Source organism: Brachyhypopomus gauderio, chromosome 18 (genome assembly GCF_052324685.1).
Source record: "Brachyhypopomus gauderio isolate BG-103 chromosome 18, BGAUD_0.2, whole genome shotgun sequence".
Classification (NCBI taxonomy): domain Eukaryota; kingdom Metazoa; phylum Chordata; class Actinopteri; order Gymnotiformes; family Hypopomidae; genus Brachyhypopomus; species Brachyhypopomus gauderio.
The window spans coordinates 15,205,635-15,232,933 of record NC_135228.1 but is presented as its reverse complement, the minus strand read 5'-3'; the positions used below and the strand labels follow the sequence as shown (position 1 = coordinate 15,232,933).

Genomic DNA, 27,299 nt, shown 5'->3' with positions numbered 1-27,299 from the left:
CATCTTTAACGGCCCTGCCATCTTTATTTGAAAGACCGTTACGTGTGTAGAGCCTTTAGCCAGCCCTTGCCACTAGTACACTCGTCACCATTGGGCACTTCAAATAGTTCACGGCGCTGTGAAATGTGGCCGTGTTCAGAGGGGGACACAACTTCTGCGTTGTGCCTCGGGCCATGGGGGGTGGGGGGGGCTGTTGGGGTGGTGGCATTCCGTCTCACTTTTGACTGGCTGCAGAGCCCTTTGGGGTGGGGAACAGATGCCAAGGGCGGGGGCTCTCCTCGGGGGAAATCAGTCTTTTTAGCAGTGTGTATCCCCTGGACAGATGTGCCGTGATTAAAAACCCAGGCAAAATCTGTCAAGAGGCGGCGCCCGGCCTCATAATTAAAGGAGCACCTGTGCCTGCAACAGTGGTGAGAGTTTGCGCCTTTAAGGCAGTACGGCGCGCCGATGTGCTCAGAATGTGTCCATACGGCTACGTTGGGAATGTAAGGAGACTGTGATGAGTCAGTAATGCGTGATGTGTACTGTTTAATGTCAACGGTGTCAAGTGTAAGATGACTAGATCTTTTATGTTGATGTTCACTGGATTCAGTGTCTTTTATGTAAAGTTACGCTTTTGTGCTTTTGCAATACCACAAATATCAGCATTATTATCAAAAATGAACATCATGTGGACATTCCAAGAAAAGCAGCATGAACAACAGAAATGGTTTCACGTTTAATTAATTGCATTTTTTTTTGCGTGCGTGTGATTAAATAGTGGTTATTGTTTTCATTGTCTTCGTATATTCTTATATTGCACAGGCTAATTAAATCAGTCAGTAGTGCAAATGCTGTTTGGCGAGAATTTGACCCAGTATTTTGCAGGTGATGCTTCTTATCCTCTGTTTTCATTGAAGTCGAGGTCCTCTGACTTGTTCACTGCAAGGAGGCTGATTCTGCTAATGAGCGGCAGGTTTGATCATAATCGCTTTCTGAGCAAGACTCTAATATTAAAGTGCGAAGAAAGAGAAGCCAGATTAGTTTTCCAGGCTTCCCCTTTTAGCCAGCACTCTGAAGCAGTGCTCATTCCTTCGTCAGAGGAAGACATGACAATTGATTCATAAATTTGCTTTGATAAACAGTGCAGCATCTCCGCCAGTTTCGAGTGGCGAATCCAGTGTGGAGGAGGAACAGAGGCTGAACGCTGCCTTCCTGTTTATTAGAAGCTTCCTGAAGTGTCTCATCCTTCATGCATTTTACATGACACATTTTCAGCCTCTCGGAACGCTCGGATGCTCCCTGCGCGTGCAGGTACGTATCGAGTGTGGGAAATGCGAGATTTCAAGGTGCGCCTCATTACGCGTGAGCGCGGGCTGCAGACTGACACAGTGATTCGGTCGTCTTGCGCCAGGCCGCAGGGCTTTACCTCCGCACCGGCTGCTCCGGGGCGTCTGCCACTTCATCGGGCTCCTCTCAGCCGCCCCATTACGCCCGGGACAATTTCCAATTTAGGTTGATAGCGTTATTGATTTTGAAGGGAATTTGTTTAATTTGTTTTGTTTCTTTGTGTTATGGTTATGCATTAATTTGCCCGCATTACAATGGCTCCTTAGTTCTCGCTGAGCACATTCTAATTTTACTGACAGTACCCAGACGCACTGTTCAGCGTTTTGTAAATGGGAAGTTGCTCCATGGAAGTTTGTTGCCGGGTCCCATTTTAATGGTGAAATGTGCCTGGGGTGTGCCTGGTGTCATCTCCACACGGTTCAGAAAAACCGTCTCCTTAAAAGTGACTTCACATACACTTGAAAGCACTAACCAGTTCTTCAGAGGAACACCTGCTCCTCTGTGTCTTTTGAAGGTTTTGCAAGCAGTCATAACTCCTCGGCGTACAGGAATGAACGTGTGGTGATGGACAAAGCCAACGCGACTCTGCCTGCATTGCAGTTAGTCTTGCCCTCGGCGCTGAGCAGTGCCAGAGGCCTGTGTTTGTGTTTACAGCCCCCGACGCTGCTCGGTGGGTCAGCGTCGGAGTGGGCGGTCTGCTCTCGGTCTGTTGATTCAGGGTTCCATTGTACGACACTTGAGTGCACAAGGCACAGAAAGACCCGGGGCCACGCCGTGACATCCCTCCTTCGGGGCTGCCGCAGCTCCAACGAGGCCCTCTCCTCACCTTTCTCCACCGCCACACGCCTCCTTCCCCTCCTCCTTCCCCTCCTCGCCCACGCTCCATCCACTCCTGCCCGCGCTCCCGCCCAACTCCTCCGTCCTTGATCAGGATCAACAGGAACAGGCGGGACTAAAATCAGAGAGTTGCACTCCTCAGCTTCCCGAGGCCACCGCGCTGAAGCCTAGAGATGATTTATAGCCGTCCGACGTGCAGGGGCCACCGGCAGAAGCCGGGTCGGCGGACTGCCCTCCCTGCGACCTGAATGCGAGGTGGTGTGCCCGTGGGGACGGAGGCTTCGCCCCGGAGGCGCACCTGTAGAAGAGCCCTGCTGCGCACGGAGCCAGGAGGAGAAGGAAAAAGCGAAAAAACCAAAAACATGGTGATGACTCTGCTTCCTTCTTCAAACTGAATAAAAATGAAGGCGGTGCAGACTGGAGACCCGGATATGGGTGGACGTCTAATCACATCCCGTTTGCTGCGTCGTTGTGAGGAGCCGTTCGGCTGATGAAGGCGCCGAAGGAAGTCTGTGGGTATGCAGATGCAGCTCTGGCTCCTCTGTCTTCCCTCCGCAGACGGCCAAACAGTAGTTGATTGGTTTTCTGCTGTCGAACCGTATGTGGCTCCCTGTGTGTGCACGGAGCGTCGAGAAGCAAATGTTTTTAACGGGATTAGTTCTCTTCCCCCGCTCACTAGGTAGTAGATTTGTTTTTCAGCAGCTAGGCAAACACTACGTGTGCATGCATGTGTGCGTCTGCTGTGTGTGCATGTCAGACGCCACGGACGTGCGGTGTGGGCGAGGGACACTAGCTTATGCAAGTGCATGGCTCTCGTAGGACTCGACTCGGCTCCTCTCTGACTACCTGCTGCGGTCTCTCTCACCGTCGCGGCGTTAGCCGGCGTGTCTCGGCTGCAGTCCCGCACTGGCATGGGCGGTTCACGTGAACATGGCCAAGCCATTAGTATGAGCACGGCGTCGGGACGTGGAACCCAGAATATAATGCGTCGGGCGGCTTTACCACAAGAAGCCGAGAGCGGGAGGAATCGATTGTGGAGCGCACAGAGAATACAAATGGCAGCTCCGCGTAGCCTCCTCCATATTCAGCTGCTAGTGGCATAAAGGAAAGTGTTTCATTACGAGGCCGGATCAGCCAGCTGAGTCCTGACGAGTCCTCTGACTTCAGAGCGCCACCTCCAGGAGGCCGTGGAACATGGCACCCAGCACGCCTCCGCGTGGACGTTGCTCTGGCCTCGCTAATAGCTAGTTTTGTTTTTTTTTTTTTTCGTACAGGCAAATGAGGCAGCCGCCTAACGGGCACTGCGTTTACGTTTGACAACACCATCATTCCCTTTGGAACTCAAATTAACGCCGCTAAATTGAATCAGCTCATTTCTGGCTATTTTAAACCCATCACGTAGTGGCTGGAGGGGGAAGAGAGAAGAAAGAAAAAATCAAAAGCTAACGAGAGAGTGATGGCCCGACCCGTCTGGGCTTATCTCTGCTTCTGATTGAGCGTGAAGGTCGCGTGCCGGGACACCTATTAGCTCGTGGTGTTTGCTAGCAAACAGACCTGGTGTGGCTGGCGTTCCCGTGCGTCCCCTGCCCTCCGGCTAAAGGTCATCCTCCCCGGCCTCCTCTCGCTCTTCCTCACCCACCCCTTTGCCCCATGACCCGGAAAGATATATTTGCCTTTAATCAGTGCTATCTCCCCAAGCCACGTTGTTCCCGCCCGCCTGTCTCTTATCAGATAGTTGCAGCTCTAACACAGGGGAAAAGCCTGTGGTTTGAATTTGCCTCACAGGCTTTTTCCGCCTCTTTATTCTAAATTAGCTTCCCTCGTAGCATTCGCCTCCTTCTTACCGTGCTACGGCTGGACCCGAAAAAGTAGGCCAGGCGAATTCAAAGCACCTATGCTAATGAACAGGGAGTGTTAGCCATCAGGGGGTGGCTGTGTGTGTTGTGTGTGTGTGTGTGTGTGTGTGTGTGTGTGTGTGTGTGTGTGTGTGTGTGTGTGTGTGTGTGTGTGAATGCATGTCCAGAGAAAAGGGATATGAAAGCGTGGATGACTGTGTTATGATGAAGTCACTGAGGCGCTGGGCTGGGCGCTCTGCTATGCATTGGAACAATTTAAAAATGCAGGCGGGGCTCCATGGTGTGTCCCTGACTTCCCGAAGCAAAAAAAATCCTGATAAGTGAAGAATCTCCCTGCACACCTTGTCATTCCATCGCACCGAAAAGAATGTCAGGCTCCCGTCTTGCGTCAGATACATTCTCTCAAAATGATTTTACGTGGTAGCACAATGGAGATGTTTCAAACATCCACTGGCATGAATGGACTCCCATGAGCGAAAAATCACCCAAAAATAATTGGCATCATCTAAATTGAAAGGCAACTTCAGAGCAAATGGCTGAACATGAGACCATGATTGTGTTGAATGCTGTCGCCTTATGCTAGCCGCCTCTGATGTTTGCTCTGACTATCTCAGTCACATTAGGTGCTGGGAGCTTCATAATCGCCATCTTCCTTCCAAAGATGTGTCTTTTATTTTCTGCCAAGCAGCATCATCCAAGGGTTCAAACCAGGAGCCACGCTGTGGTGTTTTATTAAAACACAGCTGCTCCTCCACGCTGTGGTGTTTTATTAAAACACAGCTGCTCCACCTTTGATCACGAGGCTCCATTTTACGAACAAAAATCTCCGGCATGCAGACAAAACTCCTCCTTCTGCCTAAGAAGGCATTTTCAACCTTAATGTCCTTATGGCACAGTATAACTCATGGATGATACCCAAATAAGGGCACATACAGTGGCTGGATCTGATATACATCATCTTCTGGCAGCCGTGCAAACACCTATGAATCATTCTCTGTAGGGTTTTAATGGTGCTTCAGAGGTGCTCAACATTCCCCTGTATCATTATAATGAATTTCAGGAGCATATACAGTATTCCTAGAGCTCCTTTATGAAAGCCATAAAAATGAGACGCGTGTGTTGGGGCCCAGTCGAATGCATCTGATCACGAGATATGTGAGGTGTGGGGTAGTGTCAGGCACGCATCTCTGACACCCTCCCCCCCTACACCCACCCTCTACGCCTCCGCCACCTTCTTAGGGGGGGTGTGGACGCGTGGGAGGGGAGCGGTGTTTCTATTTTAGATAGGCGTCAGGATAAGCCGAGAGAAAGAGGGAGGAGAGATTGAGAGCGCCATGGCGACATTGCGCCCTCTCCTTCACCCGCTCCACCCCCCCTCTCCACCCATCTGCAGGCTGCCCGCCCTCCTCCTGCCCCACCCACTCACCACTTACCAGTGTGTGTATGTGTGTGTGTGTGTGTGTGGGGGGGGGGGGGGGGGGGGGGGGGGGGTATGTCTGCTGCCCACTGGCTGGGTAGGCAGGTGTGGGTCAGTGAGCAGCGCTGGGGGAGGAGGAGACCACGCTACAGCACAAGGGCAAATCCTTGTGGAGCCCGCAGGGCGGCTTTAACCTTGGTCCAGGCAAGGAGAAGACTGCTCGTATTATTAGCTTTTGCAAAGTGTCATGTGTCGGGAATGACTAAACCTCTCCACCGCACTGCCGTTTTGCCGGAATATGGCCTGTTCTTCCCTCTTGAGTCGAGGCACTTTTGCTAATAGCTCAGCGGCTTGTTCAGACGGATCGTGTCTGAGTGGTGATTGTGCAATGGCGCTAAGCAGGGGGCTGGACTCTGTTGATGCCGTTTGAGCTTCTTTGGAATTTACTGCTCCGCTCGGCTCATACTGAGCAGAAACAGAGCACAAGATGACTGAGAATATATCGCTGTAATGTGTATGACATCCCGTCTATGGCGCTTGTTTCAATTGAGGAGCTAGTTGGCCGAACTTCTCGTCATCACTGTCCTGAGTGAAGGGACAAAGCAGAAGAGGCCTGCTCCAGATCAGAGTGGGGTAGAGTTGGGGTGACTCTAAGGAACCTGGGTCAGTATAGGGAGTGTTGGGGTGACTCTAAGGAACCTGGGTCAGTATAGGGAGTGTTGGGGTGACTCTAAGGAACCTGGTTCAGTATAGGGAGTGTTGGGGTGACTCTAAGGAACCTGGATCAATATAGGGAGTTTTGGGGTGACTCTAAGGCAGGGGTGCCCAAAAGGTTTCAGCTTGCGAGCTACTTATAAGATGACCAAGTCAGAAAGATCTACCGGGGGATTGGGGGTTGTGAGGTGGTGAACATAATTTGTTGAGCGGATTGCAGATTGGCTACCATGAACGTCAATCAAAATACAACCGTCAGTGCAGATGGGCGATTCATCCACTACTTTTTAATGTCACACGATCTACGCACATTCCTTCCCTATCGACCGACACTTCCTTCGCGAACGAACGGTCGATCGCGATCGACGTAATGGGCACCCCTGCTCTAAGGAACCTGGGTCAGTATAGGGAGTGTCGGGGTGACTGAAAGGGGCATGCGCGGGACATTCATGACTCTTTACATTTCCGAGCCTTCTCTGCAGCCCAGACAGTCGGTCTTGTTTTTGCAGGACTCCTGGCATCCGGTGATTGGAGTGCGCTCAGCGCAGTGTTTTGTACGCTAGCCAGCAGGGACATCGCGCTGACAGGTGATCCGTCCTGGACCTGGTGGTGCCGCCCGCTTGTTAGCGGCTGCCCTGGGGAGATTAGTCATCCAGGCGGCCCGTCAGCACCACAGCGTTCCCCTGGTCCCGTGCACCCTAAACCACTGACAGTCCCGCTTTTTTTGTGTCTAGCGAGCACTCCTGCTGTTGGCTAGCTCACTCCTCCAGAATCCACCACACTCTTACCTGTCCTCCTGCCAAACACCAGGCCGTCAGAGGTGGCAATGAGCGAAAGCGACGCAGGGGGGCGGGGCTGTGTGGAACAGGGAATCCTGACAGAGTGCTGTACGGTGGGGGAATGAAGCCAGGAAAGGCCTCCTCCATCTTGCCGCTCCAATAAAGCACCGTGGTCTCGGGAGTTTCGTGTCTTTGACATTATTGAAGACAAGTTCCACATTATTTTAATGTGAAAAAAGAGCTCTTGAGCGGTAGTCTGGAGGCTGAACTAAATATCTGTTCAAGAGAACCATCTGACAGGGGTGTAGAAGACCTCATCTGGCACTCAAAATAATGTAATCATTGTTTCCTTCTCAAAACATCATTTGGATATCCTGGGTCTCAAAGGAACCCATTTCCTCTGAGCGTACAGACATGCTTCAGCAGACCGGCTGACAACTCACTACAAGGCAGACAAGCGGAGCCACGGACGAGAGGGTGTCAGCAAGCGGCAGCGACAGAACGGCGGTGAGATAAAGAGGGAGAACATAGGGGGATGACAGAGAGCATATAGCACCACGCAATCCTCCCAGTATGCTGATAGCGTTAAGCTCTATGCAGTCGTCCTTTTGGCAATATGCAGATGTGCGGTCGTTTTTTAATCCGACGGTTTGTCCATCGCAGCTTAGGTAGAGAAAGGCAGAATGAGTGTGGTGTATTAGCTACACTTACTACCAAGCTGCTACTACAAGATCATTGTAAATGTACATTTATGCATTTGATTCAAATGGATACGCCGTATCTCAGAATTTCATTACACTTGCGGAATTATTAGAGTGTGTGTGACAGTGACTCATATGCCCAGATTTAGAAGTTGTATTAGCGGTTAAAGCTTCTTACGAAAGTTTCAGGCAGTGTTTGTTTGCCTCGTCCCTGTTCATGACCACCATGTATATCCGACGTCGTTTGTGTGGTAAGGAGTTGCTGGTAACAGGCTAGCGCAGAGCCGCGCACGCTAGCTTGTTACTCCTGTCCTTCAGGCTGGGGAACACGCTCTGTATTCATCCTCGGTTCCGTTTGATATTTGTCAGGCATCAGCATCTAAATGAGAACCTGTCAGTTGAGGTCAGACCGAAGGAAGAATATATCCAAACTGGGAACGTGTGTGGGAGTTTGATCAGCCGTGCTCCGCCGTGTCCGCGAGACCGGGCCGGCTCCCGGAGTGTCAAGCCGGTCTCTCTTCCCCACTGGCTTCATACTGCTGGCTATCGTCGGGCCAGCCAGGGCTGTGAAACAGCTGAACCTTCCTCACTGCTGCCGCGAGCCGCCACATTAGCCCCGTGACCCGCAATTCCCCGACGTGGCGAGCGAGGGCTACCGGCACGCCTACCCCCCCCCCCCCACCCCTGAGGTGTTGAATAACACCCGCACGGCAGTGCCACCCAGAGGCAGGCGGTGGTTGTGCTGGTAGCTAAGGATGAGCGTCTGCTTTAAACAGAAACAGCAAGTAAATGTCAGGACTGATGCACCCCAGTGAAAGGCTGGTGAGGGAGGGAGAAAACAGAGGAGGGGCGGGGTGAGAGAGAGGTGACGGATGTAAAACATGGACACACACTCCATTTGCCACCTGCATCAGCGAGGACGCTGCCCTCCCCTCTCCCAAGGGTGAGTTACTGCAGCATGACTGGACGGACAGATGTTTCTCCCTCCTCCCTGCCTCTAACCTTTCTGTTGCGTCTCTCCTCCCATACCTCCCACCCTAACTGACCGTAAGCCTCGCCTTCTTCTCTCACAGGAACAAGGGAAGATCGGGGTGATATTTAACGTGGGCACGGATGACATCACTATAGACGAGCCGGCGGTGGTGGTGAGCGACGGGAAGTACCACGTGGTGCGCTTTACACGCAGCGGTGGCAACGCCACCCTCCAGGTGGACAACCAGCCTGTCATCGAACGCTATCCATCAGGTAAGGTCCCGCAGAGGGGCTGTGGGGAAGGGGGGGGTGGTTGGGGCGTGGCCCAGGATGTGAGGGGGGATGTGCTGTGTGATATGCTGTTTGTGTGCTGGGAATAGGATGAAAATACAAGGAACAGCTGCACGTGAACAGGGGCACGTGAGCGAGAGGGGGAGAGACAAAGAGGGAGAGAAAGAAAGAGAGGGAGCAAGAGGAAGCACAGCCAACCCTGAAGACATGTGATTATCATCCCCAGAATAAACTATGGAGACTGCATTTTCCTGCTCCTAAATCTGAAGGATACTGTTTGAGCCTTTGAGCCTTTGGCACCAATTTAGAGGCATGTCGGAGGCATGCCTTGTGCCATAGAGCAAATTGATTTATATTTGTGAATGCATGCTATTAGGGTTTGAAGTGTGCCATTTTGCCTCTCAACCTCTTCCCAGGCTGTCTGAGTCACCGCGTGGAGGGCCCAGATAACCACTGCATGAACAATCTAATAACAATTGCAAATTGACATATTTCCCTTCAAGCTGCCTTTCCTAATACATTCAGCCCAAGATGAATTTGGATCCTTTACAGTATGTAGCTAGCCAGCTTTGCTTTGGGCAGACTGAGGAGGGCATCTGTGTGGTGGTAAATACGTTCCTCCAGAAAAACTTAGAATCACAAAGCTGCCTCTCGTTTTCACCGCCAGCCAAAACACCTCAGTTGGCTACCCAAGGAAAGCGTGCATTGTGAAATTTAGCCTGCTTTAGGAGTCCTAACTAAATTGGGACTAAATTAACGGTGTGCCATAATGAATCTAAGCCTAGAGTAACTGAAATTCTCTGACCCTCTATAACCACCCCAGATTGTTGTAGCGATGCTGGTGGTGTATTCTGTGTTGAGCTGTAGCTGTAGCTGTGCTCACACCTCTCCCTCTGCAGTGCGCAGACCCCTCTCTGTTTAAACCGAGACATGTGAGCAAACTCAACGTCTCTCTCTCTTTCTCTCTCTCCCCCCCCCCCACTGTGTGCTCAGGGTCTCACATCCCTCTCATCGATGCTGTTCCACAGGAAGACATTTTCTCTGCCTCTAATAACCACCCCCCACACTCTGACACCGGCCGCGTTGTCCGGTCTGTTCTGCGATACATGGCAACGCGCCGGGCCCGATTACGGTACTGATGGGCCTTCTATCAAAATGCTGCTCGGGTGGGGTCAGTTGACCATTAGAAAAGAGTTTCGCTCAGCTCTTACGGGTTTGCCCACCTGCCTGTTCCACATTCATAGAGGGAAAGATCGTTTTCCAACCGCTAGAGGTTAAATGGCTGGGTTTGCCCACTGATGGAGAATGTCTGATTTCTTAAACGGAAAATTGTCTTTCTGCTGGGACTCTGGGCTTCCCTGCCACCACGTCTCCCCTCAGCCTCCTCGGTCAGCAGGGTAGACGGGCGACCATCTTTCCTGGACCAAAGGAAAAGCTTTGGCTTCAAAGTAGTCAAAGCCCTATCATGCAGGCCCCTTTAAGCAGTTACACACATTTTTGGGAGAACTGAGCGGTTCTTCTGAAGCGTTTTCCATCGTAAAGGATTTCAAAGAGCCAGGCGTGGACGCGCGGGACCAGAGACGAGCAAAGTTTGTGCGTAAACGGAGTTGGCAGTGTTTGGCTGAGATTAACAGCCGTGATTAATTCAGTTAATTAAAACGAAGGATTAGATAACGAGATACGTTGTCTGATGGCAGATTTGAAGCTCCCTGTGGATATAAGCAGAGACTGGGCCCTTGCGTCTATTCTAGGGTTTCACTGGAAACAAGGACAAGTATTTTCCATGATGCTATTTTATATTGTCAGAGGAATATAAATCTTGTCAGAAGTGAAGGGCCTCTGTAGCAGTGCATCAGGACACATTTTATTGGCTAGACTAGCGTTTCTACCTTTTCTCCCCACCAGCGGCTGCTTACTGGTGAATGAGGCTCTATTTCACGTTGCCTTTGATGGGATGGCAGAGCATTTGTCACGCATGCAAGCTTCTAACAGGCTTAAGGAAGTGGGACGTTCGGTCGGCGTTGAGAGCGGAGGGTGGGTGCGGATGGTGCGGTGGTGGATGATGGGATGGAGGCTAGGCATTGTTGCTGCGGACAGACCAGTTGCTTTAGGCCTGCGCGACTCCGCCTTACATTCAGCTGTCTTGCTGTCAAGGCGTATTGGAAATGAATAGGCCCGTTCATCATTCTTGTAGGTGCTCCCATCTATTAAAAGTCAAATCAAATGCCACTGTATAGCAAATATGTCAACGTTGACACGATCCAGATAGAAGGAGACATTTCTATGCGGTCTGTTAGTGGGAAGAGTTTCAGGAAGGGGGTTGGGATGAATGAAAGGAAGTCGACCGCAGAAAGAGGCGGAGGGGAAGCTAAAGGTGGGAGATCACATAATGTGATGAGATTCTTATCTCACTCGTTTTCTCAAAGGGTGCCGGGCCCAGAGAGCTCATGCCAGACCTGCTAACAGACCTGTCAGGCGCTGTCTCACAGATTCAGGGACAAAGGAAGCTGTACTAGCTCATCAGACACATGCTGGTTCTTACCCGGGAAACCCAGCGCATGAACTCAATTATCGAAATGCTTTTTTAAATGATAATGACGTATTGTTCTACCTATATTTTATTTGGATGTCATTACTTGGTGTTAAAGTAAATGTCTCATCAAGACCTGAAAATGTCTTCCTGAAATGCATGTCAGAATATGTGACATCACTGTGGGTCATCAATGTGGATTTTTTTTATTGTATTAGATTTTACGGAAGTTTCCTTCCCTGAAATTACACTGAAATTAACCAAGTGATCAAACTAGATGTTAAACTATTACTAAATATGTTCCCAATGCATTCTAACCAGACTTTAAAATGTTATAATTAGTTTTAAGCTTCTAAAATTGTCTAATAAAGTTTAGACAAGTAAACCGACATAACGCACATCTTAAAGCTAGTTTATACTTCCTAACTTGCAAAATCTGCTAATCTTGTTGCCATGTTTTTAACCATGTGACGCTTTAACTTCCAGATATTAACCTCTAACTATCTGTCTCTCTAAATTCTTTGAAGGGAGCTTTGATAATGAACGGCTGGCTATAGCCAGGCAAAGAATCCCATACAGACTTGGTCGGGTAGTTGACGAGTGGCTACTCGACAAAGGTAAAAGACTGGATTAATTAAACAGTGACTTATTAAGACTCTGTAAGAGGTGCAGTTTCCAGAATTGGCTTTACAGAATTGACATCTCCACTCTGGTGGATTTTTTACTTGGTAAATATAAAGTGTTTAAGTTGGAAAGCAAAGTCCATTTCCAGTTTACTGATCATGTATTGGTTCCATCTAGAAGCAACTAGACATAAGTACTGTCCTTCCCAAACTCAGAACTGCACCACTTCAGAGATTAACGTTTAGTACGTAACTTAACCCCTGACTAACCCTCAACCACACCCCGTAACTGTATGTAAATAACTTGCTGGTTTCTATGCTCTGTTGTCCTTCTTGTGTTCCCCTCTAACACATCCAACATTACTAAACATGATTTCTTAAAAAGCGCTAACTCATGGAAAAGGGATAAACATTCCAGTTCCAAATAGTTAAAGGGACGATTGCATTTTTTGTGCTTTTTACATTAAACTAAGCATAAAGTTGACATAAAACTGGACTTGATCTTTAACCCTTTGAGTGTATTAAAAAGTGTGGAAATCGATTGCGCTGTCCTAAACCTCTGTGCATTAAACATTTGCGCAGAGATTAAATAAATGGGGAATTTTTTTGTGAAAACCTCTGCCCTTGTTATGCTGTAGTGACTCCAGATCTCAGAGATTCTGCCCTGGACACACCGTCCACGAGTACTGTAAATCAGTGCTCTGTGCTTAGAATGTAGCAGCATAAAGTTCAGCGATTGCAAATGTTTTGGTTCATTGTGCCTTTTTCATCTATATGCAAACGTTTCTGATGCGCAAGCATCATACCTAAATGTTAAGTGTAGAATAAATACTCACATGACGGCGAGTAACAAATGACCTTCCTGTTTCTTTGTAATTCATTTAATTAAATTTGAAAACAAATGCTAAGAATAACCAAGTCATAAAGGGTCGAGTCTCCCGTGTCTGCAGGTTGAAGGGTTAAAGACCGTACCTGACATCCATCCTGAGAGCCCATGATGAATATAACCATGCCCACTCAACTTTTAGATTCGCACAAACATTTAAACAATCTACAATGGAGACTGTGACTAACATTGTAGATTTAACCTTGCATTTTGATTCAAAGCCATTAAACTCTAATTAACTATTTCTTAAACCGCTACTAAACTTCAATAATTACTTATGAATAACTCAGAGGGTTAAACATTTTATAACTTCAAATGAAAAGGATCTTACCACAAATATGTAGGAAATTGCCATTAATGCAACTAAACATGTACAGAGCTGACCTAAACAATGTCCCTTTAACATGTGTAACATTGGGCCTTGTGTAATGTGCCAACCCCTCATATATGTCCTGTGTGAATGGTGTGAATGTTGCATTTCATGACACTTAAAATGCAGATGTGTGGTGTCACTGAATTGTTTTTCACTGGGTTGTTTCCATAGCATATTGGAAACTGCTCTCTGTTCTTCAGCGATTCTCCATTCATGCCCTTAGGCCTTTTTTTTTTTGCAGTGTTCAGCAAGTCTAAGTTAAGCAACAAAGCCCAATCCAACCTTGAACTGCTCACGTCAAAACCAAAATCGAATGACGGTCTTCTCTGATGGACCTATGAGCGAGCTAGAGGTTCCCACGTGTTAAATCCAGCGAGCCGTGTTTGCTCATTCCAGGGTCGGCATTTCAATATCTATTTACGCACTGCGTCCGGAGATGTAACGTTAATGTGACGGTGCGAACGCTGAACGACTCCAGATTTATGATCTCCTTTTACACACGCAGAGAGGTACAAAAAGGGTAACAGCATGGAACGAGGTTTTTCGCACGTTGTCAAATAAAATTAAGCGTGAGTCCTTTTTGCCCATACTCACTTGTGTCAAGCTTAGTTACTGTTCCACCATTAAAAACTAGGGCCTACTTGTGTTGAAAGGCAACCTCTCATTAAACATGGAGTGGCTCTCACTAAGGGCATAACAACTGCCCACTTCATAATCAGCGGTGTCAGCGTGCTGCTACCACGGCTGCATATCAGGAAGGAGTAGATGGCTCAGGTCCACCTCCCAGAAGGTGCCAGTGGGAGGTTACGTCCCTCGTCCTCTGATCATTTTAAATAGCTGTATTTTTACGGCAGCTCAGTTGGATTGGACGCTTTTCAGTAAATGTACTGTTATTTTGCAAATTAGACCTATAATCAAATGAAACCTTTTTTACTACCAATGGTAATATTCATGGTTGCGTGAAAACGTATATATATCAAGTTTTCATGCAACCATAAATATTACCTTATTTGCTTATGTCATACATTTATATTAGTCTTTTCTTTCAGTAAAGTCAAGAGTATCTTATGTGATCTGGTATGTTTTGAAACTAAGAGAGTCCAGTACAGCCATTTTTTAATGTGTATTACTGGCAAGAGAGCTAAATGGAGAGTTCAGGGGACCAGAATAGCAAATTTGTGTGTGTGTGTGTGTGTGTGTGTGTGTGTGTGTGTGTGTGTGTGTGTGTGTGTGTGTGTGTGTGTGTGTGTGTGTGTGTGTGTGTGTGTGTGTGTGTGTCATATCAGGGTCTGTGCATGGGGCCTGAGGATGATGAACAGAGTCCTCGTGCCCTGATAACACATTAGCATCGGAGCTGGCAGATGACACTTATCCATGCAGATTAACAACAACGAGGCCTCTGAATAAAACATACGCAAAACCTCTTTACATATTCATAAATATTGTTTTCTAATTTTACTCCCTTTATTCAGTTCATTATCTGTCGCTCAAGTTCAACTAGGTTAATGAGGTTCAGATTATGATAAACTCATTTATTCTGTAATGTTAAGAGCCTTTTCCAATTGTTCTTCCATCTTGCCCTTCCGTCAGAGCAACAGCATTGTAGACTTCGTAGCTGACTCCGTGTTTCGTAATTCGGTATTGCTCTGTGTTGGTTAAAAGTAAAAGGGCATGAGAACTCGAGAATTCTGTTCCTAAGTCCAAACGTTCAGGTGTTCTCAGCCCATGTAGGTAGACCCTGAGGTGCCTTATGTAGGACGTACCTCACGGTCCACACTTACACGTCTCTCTGCCTCTCTCTGTCTTTTTGCTTCGTCATTCCATCTCTCTTTCCCTCTCTCTCTCTCTCTCGCTCTCGCTCTCTCTGCCTTTCAACCTCCTCCTTTTCTGTCTCCCTGCTGGTCAATAATCGCAGGGCGACAGCTGACCATTTTCAACAGCCAGGCGGCCATTAAGATCGGCGGCCAGGACAAAGGCCGGCCGTTCCAAGGCCAGATCTCCGGCCTGTACTACAACGGGCTGCAAGTGTTGAAGCTGGCGGCTGAGGGCGACCCCAACGTGAAGGTGGAGGGCAACCTGCGTCTGGTGGGCGATGCACCTTCCGTCCTGTCCACGGAGACGACTTCTGCTACCCCGCCGGCCGCCGCTGACATGTCCACCACCATCATGGAGACCACCACCACCATGGCTACCACCACCACCCGCAGACAGCGCTCCCCAAGCCTAAAAGACAGCATCACGCAGGTGAGGAGGACGGTGGAGACACTCTAGTCCTGGTAGAGGACAGAAACGGTTGCAGGAGTGGTGCTTGAGTGGTCTCCATGATTCTTAACCAGCTTTCTTATTCTATTACCCGCTTCTAAAACTCCAATCCAACTTGTGTGTGTTCTTAATTCACCTAGTCTTCAAACTGAACTAATTTCGTGTTCTCATTAGCGTGTTCTCATCTGATTTGCGATGCAACAAGCCACAATGACCTGCATTTTAAAATCAGATAGGTTTGCATCAAAGCATTGAACTCCATTTTGCTTAACATTTGGGGAAAACATTTCGGTTCAGTACATTAGCGGCTCACTCTTTACTTCTTTACTTATATATCGATATAACATAATGTATAATCAGTTAACTAGCACCAAGCCTAGTCAAAACAAGAGAAAATACTTAACCAACATGCAGAATCCCAAGACATGCCATCAGCCGGCTAGAAATGACAAGAGAAGGTGTCATTTACACTGCTACCGTTTTTCTTTTCTTCTTCTACCCTTCTACACAGTTTTTCTTTTCTTCTTCAGTGAATGCTGGCTTTGACCTTGTGTCCGTCTGTGTTTTACGACACATTCGTTCCACCCCACAGAATCATTCCCAGGTTGTTTGGACCAAGACTCTATAACGCTGCTTCGTGACAATGTCTATTGTGGAAGAGCTATACAAATAAAAAGGAATCATGAAAAGCAATTGGATTTATTAGTTTGGTTAATTTATCAAATTCAGTCAAATAAATTGTTTTGGAGCTCTCGGAGCATTTGAACAAGACCCGTCTCTCCTACTCTCTTCTGCCCTGAATGCAGGAGACTCAATAAAATAAAGAGTTGGACCGGACCTGTAGCAGCTATGGGCAGAGTAGTCTGGGTACCTTGGCCTGCAGTGAGCTTTTCATATATTTTGGTCTAGAAAAGAAAATATTGTACTGTCTCCGGTATTCACTGTGGCAAATATTGGATGCTCAGTAATTGGCTTTCTGCCTGGTTCAGATGCTAATTCTCTGTTTTTGAGTCCGTCCCTGTTGAGCCATATTCCCATTTTGCTCCTTCTGCTCTTATAAAATGGTCCTGTTCTTTCTAAAATCATTATCACTAATTACTGTTCTTATCAAAGGCATGGCAGGACACAGGCATGACAGCCAAATGTTTTGAATGAACACATTTTTATTAAAAGTGCTTTTTTTTTAATGAAAGTGGAACTCTGCGATGAAATGTTCATTTAATTTAATCTGGCCTGTGGTTTATCTGTCACACAGATGAAACACTGACGCTTTTGCTTGGTTTGGGTTTGTAGCCCTGGTTCAGTGTAGTCCCAGAACACGTCTCCTCCGCAGCTCATTCCAAATGTGCGCAGTTCTCCCTCTCTTCAAACGTCTGTGTTTAATTTCACGTTCCTCTGGTGAGTCTGGTGTCACAGAGCTTTTCCCACTAGACGTCTCAAATCGTCGACCACAAAATGACTCTGTGACTACAGCCCAGCATTAATATTCGTCGTACCGATCGCCGTATGTGGCTTCGGTCACTGGCCACAACGTGTGAAGGTTCGGCTCTCCTCCCACCCCGTCGGCCTTCATTTGCACACCGTTCAACTCCATTGATCAGGAGATGGGTATTGATATGAATAAAGGGCACGCTCAATAACAATCAGTGTCAGTCAGAGGCCCGTCGTCAGCACTTGCGAGCTGCAGCATCGGCAGGAGCCAATGGGTGAGGGGGAGGGGAGGGGGGGGCGGGGCCAGAAGCCGTCCGCCCGCCCCCTCAAACCCGGCGTGTGTATAAATAGCCGTCCAGGGCGAAAGCGGAGAAGGGGAAGAGCGAGGGAGCTGGCTCAGTGTTCCCAGCACACCTCCGTTCTTCACGCCTGTCCCAGAAAGGGAGGGAGGGAGGGATGGAGGGAGGGATTGAAATAGAACGCTACTCAGTGCAGTGTCATAGATAGGAAATTCATTCAGGCCTTGAGATGAACTGAGTTAACGTTAGTATGGGGGGGGGGGGGGTAGGCTGGGGGTGGAAGACATCTCAAAGGGCGGTCGGTGAGATGTTATTTCTATTCATACAGATAGGTGAATAAAGGCTTCTATAATATCAGCAGTGGAGGTAACGCACTTTTGCAGCATTCAGTGCCTGGTCCTGGTGAAACGACCTGCAGCCACAGTTAGGTGGCGCTTTTCTGCACATATCACAAGTTCAAGCCCAAGTGTGAGATTAAAACACCAACCGCACAGGCAGCCGCGTGTTATTTCTCCCACGTACTTACGGCCCAGCTTCTCCGTGTTCTGTCAGTGCTTTGTCCTTGAGGAAGCTTTCGCACGACCTTGAGCTTCGCTTTGCACCCGCTCACATAAGCGACGTGCCCTGCAAAACGCAGCTGCGGTTCGGCCTCACGGATACACGTGAAAGCGAGCCGCTGCAGTGGAATCTATGCCAGGTCTTGATTAAGTCATCAGTGTTTCGACTCTCCCCTTGGGATGACGGCATTTTAAGCACCCTCAACTGAGAACATTTTTGTGTTTGTCTTTCTGCTGTGGCACAAATTAGTCATGGTGCACTTGTAAGAACCTTACACACATATCGAAATAAATATTACCAGCAATTCCAGCACACTTCATAAACTCGTCTTATTAAACACACATGCATTGTGCAGGATTGCAGATAAAAAAGGTCCTTAATATACTTTAATAAATGCAGCCGGGCAAAGCTAATGTTGCTCTCTTTTAATGAGAGGCTCAGAATGTCAGTCAGAGTGTTGTGTGCACAGTAGATCAGACTCAAAAGCACATTTATTTTAGCATTTCATTTGTCAGGAAAAAAAACACTGCAGTGACTTTGATCATTTTATGAAAAGTTTTGATGGTGAAATGATGGTGCCTTTGATCTTTTCCCAGTATGGTTTTCACTAACTGTAGCAATATTCAAGTAAATCAATACTCAAGGAATGAAAAGCTTATAAAATATGTAATCTGATTATTTCCATAATGATAGTGGAGCGGTAATAGAATAGAAGAACAATCTGAGCTTGTTCTGTGCACTTAGGAGGGACGTAATCACCAGGTTTAGGTTTCAGCACTCCATAATGTCCTCAAGTGCATGATGGGAGTCACATGAAGCCCAGAGACCAATAGGATCCTTTTTTAGCAGAAACCAGTCAAGAATATTTGAAAGGTAATTCAATAAATAAATGGATGTCAGTCATGGCTTATGTATATCCCCATGATGAATGACAAAGATCTGAAGGGCATAATTATGTCTACATTAGCTCACACTTTATGGAATCTTGTGAGGTTTCAGTTCTGACGGTTCTGTATGTTCCAAGGACCAGGTATTGTGCCGCCTTTTTATTGATACTTGAGGAAGAATCTATTATTTATGATTATGGAGAGTCTCTCTTAATATGAAAGGTCATAATTCAAGAGTTTGAATTTATTTTCACGTTTTGGTACAAATTTACCTGTAGAATTATTTGCGGGAGCGAAATAGCAATATAAATGTCACCATCGATAAGAATCCTCCTATGCTGCACGCCTAGCTGGTTAGGTGTCCATGATGCCCTGGCGAACTGAGGTATGTTCATCCAAGTGAATAGGGAAATTGTTATGACCTCCTGATAGGAGGACAAACTGATGCATGCAAATCAGTCACAGCCCAGATCCAATTACATGTTTTATGAATATGAGATGTGAGTACAGAATGTTAATTTAGCTTAAGCCCTGCCAGGAGACAACAGAGCTGTTTCAGCTTGGCCTGTGTTTTATACATCTCATGTAGTACAGGGACTGTCTGTGTGGAGATATTACATGTTAATGAATATCACCTTTCAGGATTTCATCATTGGCTCAGCACGATAAGGCCAAACAAAAAAAAAGAACTGTACATTATGAAGAAGCCACTAGAATTTCTCAGTTGAAATGCATTAAAAAAGGAATGCATAAGTTAAAATGGTGCGGATGCTACCCATGAATGAAAAAACGAAGCTGCCGCTAGTTCTTAGCCGCTTTAGCGAGCTTTGCGGTCCCCACCGATGGCTCACACCCCGTGCCCCCTCTGTGCAGAACTCGGACGATCTGTTGGTGGCATCGGCGGAGTGTCCCAGCGATGACGAAGACCTGGAGGAGTGTGAGCCCGGCACTGGTGAGTGCAGCCACAGGCAGGCCGGCAGGCCCACGGCCCTGCACCTGAGCACAGGCTCCTGGTCTGTGCCCCGCACACAGACAACACACACACATTCCGCCCACGTAGCCAACGTGCTCTGGTGTGGGTCCCCCGAACTGGCCACCCAGGCCCATAAACACGGAGCTTAGAGGACAGCTAGTTTGACTTTTTCAGAGTTTGACTCGGGCTTCCTGAATGACTCGCAGTCCATACTGGGGACCCATCGTCACCTATTATACCAAAACCTGAGTTCATTACACCAGTGCAGTTACACATATGAGACCAAAAACCTTAGCGTGAGAGCAAACACAGGCTTAATCATTGGCCCTTTTTGAACTACCTCACAGTTCAAATTGAATGAATATAAATGTAAAAAGGAATTAAACATTTTAAGTTTTAAACATATGTCAAGTTTATTCCTGTGAATATCTTTACATGATCGCTTTATAAGTCTACATTTGGCATGCTGCGAGATGTCACGACCACTTTTGGGTAGCGTCTGGTGAGATCCTGAACCCACCATGTCCATCAGTGTAAAGTGTAAGAAGAGCTGCAGTAATGTCTGCTCTGTTTGTAATGTCTGCTCTGTTTGTAATGTCTGGCAGACTGCTGCCACAACAGAGACTGACATACTTACAGTCAGCATGACAGCAGAGTGTCAGGCTGCTATCTAGCGCTTTAAGGGGCTGTCTGCAAATTAAATTAAGTGCCTTTGTAGTGCAGGGTTATTTCAGCACAGAAACAGTGCACTTTTCCATTTGCTGCAGAAGTGCTTAGTATGTAAATTCTTAGATAAAAACTTTTTTTGCAAAATTATGAATATATAGCAGTTGCAGAAATAGTTTTATGTTCAATAAAGAAAGTGTGTGGTATTTTGAATAATTTAATCCCACAATCATTTCTCTGATGTTCCTTTGTATTAATGTAGTGGTAAATCAATGAACCTTTTTTCTGCAGTTATGACTACATGGGGATTATTCTAATCCGGCATGACCAGTGGCCTTAGAGTGTGACGCTGTCATAGCTAAACCCAGTGCCCCTGCTCTCTGGCCAATTTACATTGCTGAGTGGTCATTTCTCTCATTGATCAGCTTCCAGCAGAGACATTAGTTGAGTGAAAAGGTTGAACTCACATGCTCTACAGCAGGTTTTTAACGCTTCTCATTACTGGGGGAATATTGCTTTGTTTAGTGCTGTAATCAGGCACTTATTTGAACAAAGCTGTATGATCTGATGAAGTTAATCCTTATAATGATCTTAGATACAAGAGTCTCCCTCCTGTTCTATAATCTCAAGATTCAAGAGTTCCAAAATATATTAATGAGTTTCTTATCCCAAATTCACTTTAGTTTTTTTTCTTATTAGCTTTTGTTTATTAATTTTTTATACTAATCATATTAATGTATTTGCACAGAGAATATCACTGAATATAAAAAACGCATTATATTGGTAGTAAAATAGTTGACCACCAAAAAAAAAATGTTAAATGTATTTTTGCTTAGAAATACAGCTAAAACAGTATGAAGGGGAGAACGTGGTGTTTATAAGGGACCATCTTACACAGCTTTCTTTTTGTAATTTGTTTTTTTCCATGCAAAAATCATGCGGCCTATTTGTTGATGTAAGTGACCCAAACTCCATGGCTTGCTATTTTGTTTTACCAAAGAGGAACCAGGAGCCAGCTTACTGTTTATTCCTGCAGCTGATCTTTAAGTATCTACATTAGCCACCAGCAGAACATGTACTAAGTATAAATATATATATATATATATATAAGTGTCAGTATTTATTTTGGAATACCACTTAATGTGCAGTACATCTTAAGAATGTTACCATAGTAGAGAACTGTTAGATAATGTGATATTTCGTTAGTCTAAGGTCAGGTGATATTGATAAATGAATATGTAGTGATTTTAGAAGGCAGAGTTCTTAATTCTGCGCTAATTCTTGCTCCTCTTACCTTCTTCCTCTGTTTCTCATCACAGGAGGTGAATTAGTATTGCCCATAATAACCGTGGACACCCAAGATCCTCAGCTTGTGGCCACCCATTTCCCTGCGATCCCCCCTCCCCCAACCTCCCTCAGCCCCCTCCAGACCACCAAAGAGTCCCTCACCCTGTCTGACCCCCGACCGCCATGCCCCCCAGACCAGGAGGACTGCGGCGACCCCATGGAAGTGTCAGCCTTTGGCTCAGGGGAGATGACAGAGACAGATGACGAGGACTTCTATAAAAACTCCCCAATGGTCACTGACAGGACAGTCCTGCCTCCTCCCCCTGCCGTGGGCAAAAGCGGGGGCCTGAACCCCAGTGGCCGTCGCCCCCCCCGCCCCTCCTGCCCCCACCACCCACCCCGATCAGCTCCACATTCCCGCAGGTAAAATGAACACCCGAGACCAGGTGCTGCTTCCCCCCGCGCCCTCGTCCCGCCTCACCCCCGGACTAACCTACCCGCCCGATTTCCCCCATGTGCCCACAGCTCGCCCCACAGCTCCGGTTGAGAAGGTCCTCCCCGGCGCGGTGGAGGTGATCCGTGAGTCCAGCAGCACCACCGGCATGGTGGTGGGCATCGTAGCAGCCGCTGCTCTCTGCATCCTTATCCTCCTCTACGCTATGTACAAATACCGCAACCGCGACGAAGGCTCCTACCAGGTGGACCAGAGCCGTGGTTCTGGCACCGAGAGTAACGGGGCCGTTGTCAAGGAGAAGACGCCCGGCACGACTGCTGCCGTGGCCAAGACCGTCACCAAGGGGAAGAAAAATAAAGACAAGGAGTATTATGTCTGAGGCAGGAGTGGGGGGACAGAGCGATAGAGGGAAGGAGAGAGAGAGGGGAGAGAGAGAGAGAGAGAGAGAGAGAGAGAGGAGAGAAGAGAAAGAGAGAGATAATGGGCTGAGGATTTTATCACCTCTTTTTCATCTTCAAACATTTAAGCCTCACAATCTTTTATTGAAATTTGACATTTTTCTCTTAATGGCTCAGTAAGGTGAGGAGGTAAGGGAAACTACTGCTAAAGGAGGTAAATGCCCATATCTTGGGTGTTTCACAAAGCCTTTTTAGCCTCTTTTAATCCATTTTGCCTCTCAAGGAAATCTTTCATTACATTTCTAAATGATGACATGCTAATAGTTCTCTTTGCAATTAAAATTTCTGCTTCCAGAGTGCAGGCTTCCCTAAATGTTAATGAGTCACATATGAAAGGAAAGAAGCACGCCCCTCCCGACTGGCAGCACAGCTCTGGTCTCTAGCGTCTGCTACTTGGTATTATCTGTTCAGCCAAATTCTTTAATCCGTTGGCTATTTTAGTGTAAAATCAGTTGAATCCTGAAATTTGAATTGTGAAAAAATGAATTATGCTTGACGTCGTAATTCACACTGAACAGTAAATAACTGTGTGAAGTGTTGGGCATGCAAGAGTTCCAGTGTCACCGCTTGAAAAATCAGTTAATTGAATATCTTTTTTCACGGAGTTAATTATGTTCTTAGTAAGAAAAAGGGCCAACAGTATTTAAGCTCAACATTTCAGTGACAAGACTGATTATTTTATAGGGTAATAGAAATGTTTGGAATATTTGCTGTGCAGTTTTAACATTTGGCACATTTTGGTCGAGTTGAATAAGGAAGAACAGTGAAATGGAAACTGGTTGTAGTAATTGGTTCTGTGCGAAATCTATATCACGTATGATTCACATACCACATCATACATTTTGTATTTCATTCTCTGGACACCTTAAAGTCACTAGGCTACCATGACATGCTCTACGACATTCCCTAGGCGAGTGAATGTGAATGTGAATGGCGAGTGATCTCTCTCTCTCTCTTTCCACGGTGCTATGATGTCCGTTGTCCGTTAGGCTACTTATTGGTGTTCCATGCATGATGTATTCACATTCAACTTTCAGATTGGAGAGTTGTTTGATATGAAATCAATAGGTTGATTTTCATCCACTGGAGAACTCTCGCCCCATTCGTGGAGGGATTCATAGCGCCAACTTGTCATGGAAGAAAACGGTCTTGAATAAAGAAACTTAAGAAAGATGGAGATGCTCGCATCATTAAAAGACACTGTACTTATGTAAATAAAAAGATTCTGTGGATGTTGCTGGCAGTACACCAGGATACAGGTTTGTGTGTATGCGTGTGCGCGTGCGTGTCCCTCTTCATCCTGTGGCATGAGAAAGACATTCACTAGACATCGAGACTCTTTCTCTGCCCATATATTCTCCATGATGTGAAACTACAATGCAACGCCTATCTGAATGAGACTGGGGAAAGTGCATACAAATGGGAGCTTGGAGGAAAGTCGTTTTTGGAGAACTTTCCCGGCATCTTCGCTGTGAGAAAGAGAAGATGTTCCACTCCGCAACATGATGCTGGCTCCTCTCCGTCCTGTCCTTAAAGGAGATAAAACAAAAAAAATGAAATGGCAAACAACTCCAGAAAAGCATTTCTGTATAGAGCGCCGTAAACTTGAGTCCACATTTTTATATATAAAGAGGACACCTCCCAGAAAAGAAAAAGGTAAAAAAATAAAAATAAAAAAAACAGTGTAATGTCTAGATATTTCTCACATTTGACAATATTACTTTCCCAAGATCACAGTCCTTGTAATCCGAGAAAGGTTTACTAAATGCTTATTCTCAAAAGTGGTCATCACAATTATTTCAGTCACATGAAGTAATTTGAAAATGTGAAAACATATTAATTAAAATGTTTGCAAATTTTTATTCATTTTTCTTTAAATTCCAACAGGAATTCAAATTTAGCCATATGTCCCTAACATTTTCAGTTATTTTTATTACATTGTTTAAAATTGTATTTTTTCCCAATATGGTTGCCATTTACATAGGCTGATCAGAGTATATTCCCATTCTTACTTAATGTTATTGTAAAGTGTTCCTGTGAGATGAATTTAAATATGTGTACATTGACAGAGGAAAAAATACACTTGGTTATATACTTCTTAAATTTCTCATTTAGTGTGGTGTCTTATTTCTTTATTGGGGTTTAATGTGTACAGTTCTGAAATTTATATATATATATATATATATAAATGCGTGTGTGTGCACGCATGCTGTCTTCTGTAAATTCTTACAAGTTACTCAAATTGCCAGTCCCTAATTATTTGGCTTGTGGCATTCTGGCCTTAAAAATTTATATACAATGGCTGTATACGATTATATTTTATGTTTTGAGGTAAATGTTTAAATATGAACCTGTGTATTTCACCAACTATACCAAACAGTTTAAGGTTTTGTTGTGATTTCTAGTCTTCGCACACTTAAAAATTTGCTTAACTTATTGAATTGTTGTCATCTTCAGTATGCCTCCTAGTTCTGTATGCAAGTTTTTTTTTTCCAAACTGTAGAGTCGAGAAGTTTTATTGCACCTCAGTTTCATCATCTGTTTTTATGGTAGAGATGGATTCTTGGCCGAGAAGTAGCCACACAGTGGTGGTATAAAGCACAGTCTCTGAATTCCTCTTCGCTGTCACACTGCTCAGATCTAAGGACAAGGCTTTGGACAGTTGTAGCAATGAACTCGTGTGACATGAAAGGAACTCCCACACCTCCCACCTCCTACTCTTTAAGAGGGGAGTTGGGGGGGGGGGGGGGGGGGGGACGATCTCACAACATAAACTGTGCACACCAAAGGAAGCACAACTATAGGGTCCTGCAGATCAGCTTTGATGTTAAACGCAGCAAGCCATAGCTGAAGAACTTGTGATCAAGTCTGCATCCAGACACTGGTCGCTTCAGCACTGGGTTCCTTGACACGTGTTGTTGGTGTTGGAAGAAGTTCTGTGTCATCATATTGAAACAAAGTATAATTGTACATGAAGACAACCGCAATCAACACCGATTCTTAGAAAAGAACACACGCTTTGGGGGAAGAATAGAGTAGTTTGACTGAGTGTGTGCGAACATGAATTTTCACCCACTATAAAATCACATAATTGTGAAGATTTACATGAAATCAGAGGATCAGGACATAGCAGTAAACTATTATGTAAATTATCATGTAATTCCACTTGAATTGAGGACCTTATGTTCTTGATGGTATGTTCTATTTTACGATTACAGACAGTACTCAGTGCTCCTATATTTTGATGCATATGGGATAAACTGATAAATCAGCATACTTAGACAATGATGGTGTTCCCATAGAACAATTACTATCCCGACACCTCTATATTTTGTTTATTTATTTCAATCAGTTGATCAGTTAACTCAATAATATGACTAGCTTGTCTACTCAATTGTGCACTTATTCTGCATAAACTTAAATGTGCAGTGTAAAGTCGTCCCATTATAATTCTTTACCTAGTTCACACCTCTCCAGCTGTTCTTCACTGCTGCCACAAGTCTTTGCTGAGTGGAGGGATTAAAGAAGAGTAAGGGCTGAATCGGCACTGTGCCAGAGTGGAACGAGCTCGTGGAATAGTGTCTGAACACTACATCATTCTGAGGTTTAGCTTACTGCTCTCATGAGTCAAAAGCTGAATTTCCAAGTCATTATATGTAGTGACACATCTGATAAAGTATGGGTAAAAACTTTATTTCAGAACCAGTACATCGACAAAAAAATATTTAAAAAGCATAAAACACATACCCAGAACATTAAACTATAAAATAATAATAAATAAGAGCACCAATGACAGTGTGTGGTGTCTTTGTGGTGTCAAATGAGAAATCTGAGCTTTCCAAGACTGAATGAGGTTCCAAATAATGTAGAATGATGAGAGTGCCATCTACTGTCAAAGTGTGTGTGTGTGTGTGTGTGTGTGTGTGTGTGTGTGTGTGTGTGTGTGTGTGTGTGTGTGTGTGTGTGTGTGTGTGTGTGTGTCAGGGAGAGAGAGAGAGAGAGAGAGAGAGAGAGAATCTTAATCTAATGGCTGCAGAATTTAGCGCTTGATTCAAAGGTCTGACAATAACCCTTCCCAGTGGCAGTGGTTACAGCACAGGTAAAGATATATGGACCATGCCCGGTGTAAAGTGCATTTAAAATACAATTCTGAGTAAAATAAGTCAACTACAGGAATGAAGTGAGCCAACTGGTACAGTGGAGCAAAAAACACAATCTGCTCTTGAATGTGGGGAAGACCAAAGAAATTGTCGTTGACTACAGGAGAGGCCATCCACAGCATTCCCCCCTGATTATTGACGGAGTTGCAGTGGAGAGAGTGAGCAGCACCAAATTTCTGGGGATGAACATCACTGAAGACCTCTCCTGGTCCAAGAACACTGCATTGTTGGCCAAGAAAGCACAAACACACCTGTACTTCCTACGCAAACTGAGGAGTGCCCCCCCCCCATCATGTCCTCATTCTACAGGGGTACAATCGAGAGCGTACTTACTGGCTGCATCTCTATGAATACTACTTACTTTACTTTTTATTCTTTAAATTAAATGTTATGTGTTACGTGTTAAGTGTTAGGTGAGAGAGAAACAGTATCTCGATTATATTATATGTCATGGACATACAGTGTAATTGACAAATAAACCTCCTTGAATCCTTGAATAAGTTGAGTTGGGCTGACAGTTGCAAAATCAAAATAAACATTTGTGGCTAAATGATTG

General features: G+C 45.8%; 1 protein-coding gene across 1 annotated transcript in view; it reads left to right on the top strand.

Moving 5' to 3' along the window:
- The window catches only part of nrxn2a (neurexin 2a), a 203,426-nt gene extending 178,736 nt beyond the window's left edge, over positions 1 to 24,690 (top strand). Inside the window, 6 exon segments of the mRNA XM_076979715.1 lie at positions 8,707 to 8,878; positions 11,954 to 12,043; positions 15,224 to 15,552; positions 19,619 to 19,697; positions 21,704 to 22,037; positions 22,039 to 24,690. Coding sequence (XP_076835830.1) covers positions 8,707 to 8,878; positions 11,954 to 12,043; positions 15,224 to 15,552; positions 19,619 to 19,697; positions 21,704 to 22,037; positions 22,039 to 22,504 — 1,470 coding nt within the window. The 3' untranslated portion in view covers positions 22,505 to 24,690.
- Positions 24,691 to 27,299: the final 2,609 nt, after the last annotated feature.